The 7,545-nt window shown below is 39.8% G+C and overlaps 1 protein-coding gene across 1 annotated transcript; it reads right to left on the bottom strand.

Annotated features, from left to right (window-relative positions):
• Positions 1-426: 426 nt before the first annotated feature.
• On the bottom strand, positions 427-4,628 carry LEFTY1 (left-right determination factor 1). The gene is made up of 4 exons (XM_090035943.1): positions 4,409-4,628; positions 3,179-3,422; positions 1,878-2,117; positions 427-766 (listed from the first exon to the last, which is right to left on the bottom strand). The coding sequence occupies exons 1-4, from the start codon at positions 4,626-4,628 to the stop codon at positions 427-429; spliced, it is 1,044 nt and encodes a 347-aa protein (XP_089892069.1).
• Between the last annotated feature and the right edge of the window lie 2,917 nt (positions 4,629-7,545).

Here is a 7,545-nt window from a genome sequence, read left to right on the forward strand (position 1 = left end):
ACTGCACAGTAAAGCATCACCATCTACATGTGCTGGCGTTTACTGTGCAGTAAATTAGTCTAATACATGTGCAGGTAAATTTACTGCACAGTAAAGCCAAATAGCATGAATAGCACATGTAGATGTACCCACAGGCAAGCAGAATTCCTGAAGAGGAACAAATGCAGTTCCAGCAACTTATCTCAAATTATTTGCTAAATTATTTCAAAGGGTGCAGCTGGCATCAAAGGAGAGGCTTTGCTGCACCCATGCCCTCTTTCTGGAGTATATACTGTGGATGGCAGCATCTGCCTGCACCTTGCACACAGAGAAACCACGCATTAGGATTATGACTGCCTTTGAATTGGCCTGGAAAGCAAGGGAAGGACTTGTTGTGGCCCCCTTCCCCGTGCAGCAGTAGTCTGGTCCTGGGTGTACATGCTTACTCTACATCACTGCTATATTGTCCATAACACAACCACACTTCTCTATGATCATGTTAGGAAACTCAGCCACTTCAATTTCTGTGTAGTTTCCCTTCTTGACAAGATACATCATGGGAAGTGGGGAGCTCTCCACAATGGCACAAGTTCTCTCCCCATAGCCAAATCGGCGTAGCAAGCTTTTGGGCTGCATACAGCTACCCATACAGTGATAGGCCTGGTATCCTGCTGGCTCAATAATCCAGTACTGAGTCCAGGTCAGCTCTCGGAAGTTGATGTAGTGTTCCTGCCGACAGCAAGTTGATTTCTTCTTCAGGGTTTCCTCCTTACAGTCTCCAGGCCCTCTATCATAAAACACAGCCAAGAATTATCTCTGTGACTGGAAATTAGGACTCGAGCTGAAGAAATAGCTCCGTCAGTAACTTAGAAATTAGTCTGAACTGCAAAGCTTGGATCTGGATTTTGAGCTTGCTCATAGAAATCAGGCATGGTTAGATTTAAAGTCCATGTTCAAACCCATTCTTACTTGAGTCCAAAAAATACAGGGAGAAGAGAGTCCTGGAACTGGAGGCATGCCCCAACCATTACATTTTCAATAATTGAGTTCTAAGGAGGAAACTGAACCCTCTGGGCCTGTGTCTCTCTGCCCTAAATCTTGTGTAGTGATTTATACTCGTACTAAATGAGTGAGATAAACGATCATCTTGAAATAGAAATGCTCAACAAACTCCCTGCACTTATTTTATTTCTGCATAAATGGCTACCCAAGGTAGTAGTGAATCAGCTATCCTTTTCGGTCTTTAAAAATTCAGTTAACACCTTTACTTCTTCAGGTTGGTCAACACTACAAAGTTTTGCTGATGTAAATATGATCACTACAGTTCTGAAAACACCGCACCTCCTACCTAACATAGCTTTGCCAGCAACCCTCCAGAGCAGATACAACATCAGCAAAACAACTTTTTTGCCAGTATAGCTAATGCTGGCCGGTGAGGTGGTGGAGCTTCAGAAGCAAAAGCACCTTTTTGCCATTGTATATTGTCTCTCTCCAAGGGGGCTTTGCCCACACACCAGTCCTTTCAAAAGCTCTAGAGTGAAGCCACATTCTAAGTTTTTGTGGTTTGAATGATCACTTGCTAAATATGTTAGAACTAGAGCTGGACCCTAATTAAAACCTGTAGTAGACTAAATTGAGATCTATACTTCAGAGCAGACTTCTACCTCTAGATAGGGCCAAACTGAAAGCCCAGATCCAAATATTACAAACTTCAGGGAAGCTTGGAAATAGATTTTTGTCCAAACTTTGTGGTCCAATCACATCTCTACTTGCACCAACCCATTCTAGAAATGTCCCAACTAAATCAAGGCCTCCGGTCATCTTGACTGAAAAACTTTTTCCAGCGTTAGCTATCAACAAAATACCACACACAGCACAGACTTAGATTTGACACATACCCATATTCTTCCAGGTTGAGAGTATAAAGCACCAGTTCAGGTTTGCCCATGGCTTTATCCAAAGGGTCCTGAGAGGTAAAACGCACAATTTTGGCCATTTCTGAGGCGTAGCTGCCTAGCCTTTCTCCTTCAATCCAAATCTCTAGTAGCATTGGTCCCCGCCTCTCAGTTTTCAGCCAATAATGTATTGCTTGGGTCACATCAAAATTCCTCCAACCAGACTCCATTATTGGAACCAACCTGTGAGACAAGGTAGGGATAAAAAAAGGTCGACTATCAGAGAACTGATGGCACAGGACCTGTACCTCCTACTCCTCTTACTGCTCCTCCTCCTTTTCATCATCATCGTCCTTTGGCCAGGCAATGCCTATAGACCCTGCAGTTACACAAAAGGTACACAGATGAATTTGGTTCCTCCAGTTTGTCACACTTCTTGATGTCTCAGTAATAGTTACTGGGTAATCTTAGTCAAATTTCAGAACAAAATTAATGATTAGATTTTAAGAGAGATGTACTATTTCTATTAATTGAGAGAACAAGATGTTCTAACTAAAGGATTATTACAGTCCTTCATATCAAAATACTCATTATTAGTTAAAGAGATTTGACAGTGCAGGACCATATTCAGCAGCAGCATAAATAAGTGTAGCTGTCTTTGCAAGCTATGGCACTTATACCTACTTGTTAATGCCATGGCTGAATGCATTCCATAAAGATCCACCCAAAAATTAAATTGACAGTTTTGTGTCTGATCCTGCTCTTACTGAATTCCATTACAAAGCTCTTATTGACTTCAGTGGGGTAGAATGAGAGTTAGATGTAGCATGTACCTAGTAATAAGGACTAATTAAAGAAATCTATGAAAAAAGCAAAAAGCCAACCAGCCAAGTTTTCAAAAGAGACAGAGAAAGAGAGGTGAATGATGCAGAAGAAGGCTGTGAAAAGAAGAACTAGAACTGACTACTTGATGCAACTGCAATCTTTTAGTGTGCTTATTATTTATGATTTTCAGGCCAATTATAGAAATACGGTCAGTTCAAATTTCAGGCTTCTTGGCAATAAAGAAGCTCCTTTTATTATAGGCTTAAAACAGGATATGGAGCCTGATCCTGGAGTCCCTGCTTTGGGCATTTTTTTTTACAAATAAAGGCTACATGCCTAATTCTGCTCTCATTTACCCTGATCGGTTACAGCTGTAACTCCACCAAGTTCACTGAGTTTCTCCTCATGTAGGCAAGTGCAGGTAACATCAGAACAAGGTCAAGTAAAATCCAAATCCCCACTAGAGAATTATTGCTTACCTGGAATCAATCAGGGAAGTCCGGTTGGTGCCATCAGCTTGGCGTTGAACCCAGTAAACACTGACTCTGGCATTGGTGACTGGCCTGTGAGATTGCTTATAAGGGATGTTTGTTCTGTTCATGGGCTTTTTGAAAAGTTTCAGCTCAGCCATTGTGACCTCACTGTTTTCAGGTATCCTCCCCTCCATGTCAAAGACCAGATTTTGGCGTGTAGTGTCAGAATAGAGAACTTCTCCAGCAATGTCTGTGTTTATTGGGAATAACAAAGAGACCTTGATGTCATTCCCCAAAGCTGTCACACTTCTCTGTCACTCACAATTATCATTACAACATGCTCACATTATGCTCCAAAGAGTGACTGCTTGAGTTTATAAGCAGATACCAAACACACCTTTTCTAATGACTTCAGTGAATCAGTAACTTACAAACACCCTTATCATTTTCCACTGCCACTAGGGAGACAATGGGAAGGAATCACAACTTTTACTATATTATTTCCCCCCAAAATCAAAAACTCCAGTGGCTGTATAAAAGCAGAATGCTATAATGTATAAAATTTAAAAAAAACAAACAGTTTTTATTATCTGCCTTGAAGCACTACAACAAATCATTGAAAAAAGCAGATTTTAAAAGAGTTAACATATAAGTAGCATTAATATAGCAGACAGAGTTGCTTCTTTTTGTTTTTTTTTCCAATGGAAAACTGGGTTTTTAGCTAACCAAACATCTTCATAGAAAGGATACACTTTCTACAAAAAAAACCTGACATTTTTTTTAAACCAGAAAATGCGGTGGGGAGAGTGGAGAATAAAGGTTTTCTGATGAAAAATGTAATTTTTCTCCCAAATATTTTGGCCAAAAACTATTTTTTTAAATGTTTGTCTAAATTTTCCAGTGGGGGAGGTGTGGGGCAAAGACAATTTTCTAAAAAGGTCTACTCAGCATGTATAATTTATAATCCCCTTTTTAACATGTTAATCTTTAAGTGGTCATCTTCATTAACCTAAATTATCCTGCTTAATTAAAGAAAGGTGTTTTGAGACAAAGTTCCATTTCAGAAACAGTGCTATCAAAATCCCCAAATAATTTATTTCAGCCCATTATTAACACTGGATGAAGAAAGTTTGGATGCAAACCTGGATCTGAGTCCCTGGCCTGCCCCTGCGAGTTCAGCAACTGTCGGGATCTGGGGCTTTGCTAAGCTAACAGTAATAATTTCAGCGGTGTTACCTGCATTGCCAGGAATCCCTCTCAGGATGCCAGCCAAACTTGGCAAGGCTCTTCTCTTCACTCTGTGATGCCTCAGCATGGAAATGTATTTGTTCCTTATGTGCTCTGGGATAACCAGATTCATTACATCCCTCTTCTGAAGTTTAGGGACCTCAGAGAGCTGTAGTTTCTGCAGCAAAGTTTCCTTGAGCCCCTGTTGGGTAAGACCACCGACAGTCATGCATAGGCAGAGTGCACAGAAGAGCCAGCCGAGCCTCACGCTCATCCTCTGTCAGTCGCCAAATAACTTATCAGGAAAGAACAAGCTGGTCACTCTCTCCTGGAATCTGCTCTTGGCAGAGGTGCCTTCTTGCTTGCACAAGCTGTCTGTGTGGGAAGGAGATCTAATGTGCTGGCTTTTTATAGCCAGTCTAGTCCCATTGGCACAACAAATTCCACAAGTGGAAATGAAGCAGAGGACTTGAAAGAATTGCTGCCCCATTGAGAGTAACACATGTTAACACTTTCATGTACTGTGAACTTAATACAAGAATATCAAGGCATCTCTAGTTACCTGGGTTAGAAAAGGATTTCTATTCTTTTAGCTCCCTTTTAACTGTTCCCCACAAAAGCTCCAGACAATTGGAAATGTTTCATGTTTAGTGTAGGCCAGAGTGAACTATTTCTGTAGAGTTCGAATGTATTATTTATCTATCTCACCAATATACACTGTACTGTACCACTTGTATAAGAAGACACTGTCCTGGACTACAAAGGACTCACAGCCTAAAATAGAAGATAATGTCATTCCAGTGCTTAATTCATCAGTGGTACAGCTGAAAGTTCAGTCTCTTAATGATAGAGCTTTAAAAAATATTTAATTTTAAATCATAACCTTTTTGTGCCAGGGACTGATTTGATTTTCATGGATTGTACCAAACTCTTTACAAGTACCAAATAATCATAAATCCTAGTGTTTTTTGGGGGGGTTTCGTGCCTTTTAAACCATGTAAGACATTTCTAAGCCAAAGAACTCCAAACATGTGCAAGTTTTACATTTCAGAAAAGCATCCTTGCCATTTTTATGGTTTCTTGTAGATTTAACAATATAACCTGTGTTTAAAAGAGCAGTTCATTATACAGAGGTATTTTTTAGCTACTGTTGGAAACCAGATTCACTGGTTTGCCAAACCACCCCCACCTCACTGCACTGATTTCCATGTCATGCATAAACAGCGAGAAAATATCCACTTCATTTGAATAGTTGTATTTTTAAGCAACACCAAAAGTTTCAGCTCCTGTGATTTACCAAAGCAAAGATTTCACCCTGAAATCCGAAATCCTTTTAAATATTACCGTGCCCTGGCATTCCACACATGTCAGTGTAACATTGACATTTTGAACACTGGTATACTGGGAGATGATCATTTGAGTTACACAACGCTCGTACGGCTAAATGTTGATTTGGCAGAGTTTCATCTGAGAGGAGGCCAATGGTAAAACCATGGTTTACAATTTTTACAATTTTTTTCTTGGACATATTGATTTTTCAGTAAATAATCTGCAACAATTAACTGAGTATAGCTTTGAATGTGGACATGTTTTCAGAGGGAGGAAGATCACTGGTTGTAAAACAGTGAATGGCCATGCATTCTGATTTGCGTTTCTGTCTGATTTCTTTTTTTAACCTGATCAGGAGACTGATTCTAGTCCTCGTATCTTTTCTACTAATTTGTGCTTGTCTAAGTAGTCCCATTGACTAGCAAAAACTATTAAAACAAATACTGCTATGTAAAGTGAAAGTTCTTCATAGATCCTTTTGCAGCAAGGATTTCTTGATCAGAAAGTAACTTGCTTCATGTCTGATGTCTAATCTAGGCTGAAGATTCTTCATTGCCAAATGTGCATTGGAAGCAGATACATGGACTGTACATGTAAAATAAAATAATTGAGTAAACAGAATGAAGCTCAGCTGAAAAACAGGTGGGGATGTGGATTGCAGGCTTTTCACAGGATAGTGATTATCTGGCCCAATTGGAGGATTTGCCATTCTCTCTTTGTCATGCAAACAAGAAAAGTCAGAAATTGTATAATAGCCTTTTCTGGTCAATGTGGATTGGAAGCTACATGGTACATTTAAAATGTCAGACAAGGGATTTAAAGTGGCTGCAAGGAATGAAATATGAGGGACTGACATTTTCAATACAATACGTGGTGGGAGGGAATCAATCAAATGAGATTTTAGTTAATTCTAAAGTAGTTCTCTTGGCTTGAAAGGGTAACTTTGTTGGTTGGGCACATCTACATTGTCATTACAAGCTTTTTAATAAATAAATCTAATGGGTTAAAAGTAAAGTGTGAAATACTTATATTAATTATGCAAATTTAGCCTGAGAAAGAGAGACATTGCAGACAGACTTGATGTTCCCAGCAGAAAAATACATTGCCTGTCTGTGGGTGAAGAGCTGAGTCTTCAGCTTTTTGCAATTGATGTTTCCATGTACATAACTTTTATGTCATGAGCTGATCCACATTTGAACAGCTTCTGCCTGAGCAAATGCTAAACATACCATTTTTAAATGTTAAGAAAAATGGCTAATTTGATATGTGCACATGGGGATAGAGTTGGAGCTAAATTGCAGATTGGTATCTGAATCTGGTTTGCACAAAGATCAGGAGTATTTGAATCTAGGGATTGGAAAATAAAACTGCCATATTAAAGCTGAGATATAAACTTGATTAAATTTTAGAAGAGCTCAGGTTGAGAGCTCTGGGTTCACCCCATCTTCTTACCCTCCTTGTTCAATTTGAAGCACATTAAGCATTAGTACATAGTTAACAAATAAACAACTGGAATGTAGTGCTTATGGTAAATGCTGCGCCTCAAGCTTTGAAAATTAACTTCCTCCCTTTATCTACTGCACATGCAGCAGCCATGGAAACTTCCTTCTCTCTGCCTCACTAATAAGTCTCATCCACAAGACTTTTATCCTTCAAGTAGAAGCAGGCCCAGATTTGTAATCAGGATTCCATTTGGACAGGCCTCCCACGATGCTGTCTGCCCCAAAGATCCCAGTTGCCACTGCTGCAGCAGCTTCAGCAATGTAGGGAGTGGCAGCCAGGCAGGGACTGCAGACCATCCATTAGCCCCTTGCAGT

Source organism: Crocodylus siamensis, chromosome 1, assembly GCF_052110815.1.
Source record: "Crocodylus siamensis isolate JL-2025a chromosome 1, ASM5211081v1, whole genome shotgun sequence".
Classification (NCBI taxonomy): Eukaryota; Metazoa; Chordata; order Crocodylia; family Crocodylidae; genus Crocodylus; species Crocodylus siamensis.

Coding starts and splice junctions, on each gene's coding strand:
- LEFTY1 (XM_090035943.1), bottom strand. CDS start 4,628: ATGACTGTCGGTGGTCTTACCCAACAGGGGCTCAAGGAAACTTTGCTG. Junction 2,118..3,178: donor ACTTCCCTGATTGATTCCAG/GTAAGCAATAAT, acceptor CTTGTCTCACAG/GTTGGTTCCAATAATGGAGT. Junction 767..1,877: donor CTCAACCTGGAAGAATATGG/GTATGTGTCAAA, acceptor GTTTTATGATAG/AGGGCCTGGAGACTGTAAGG.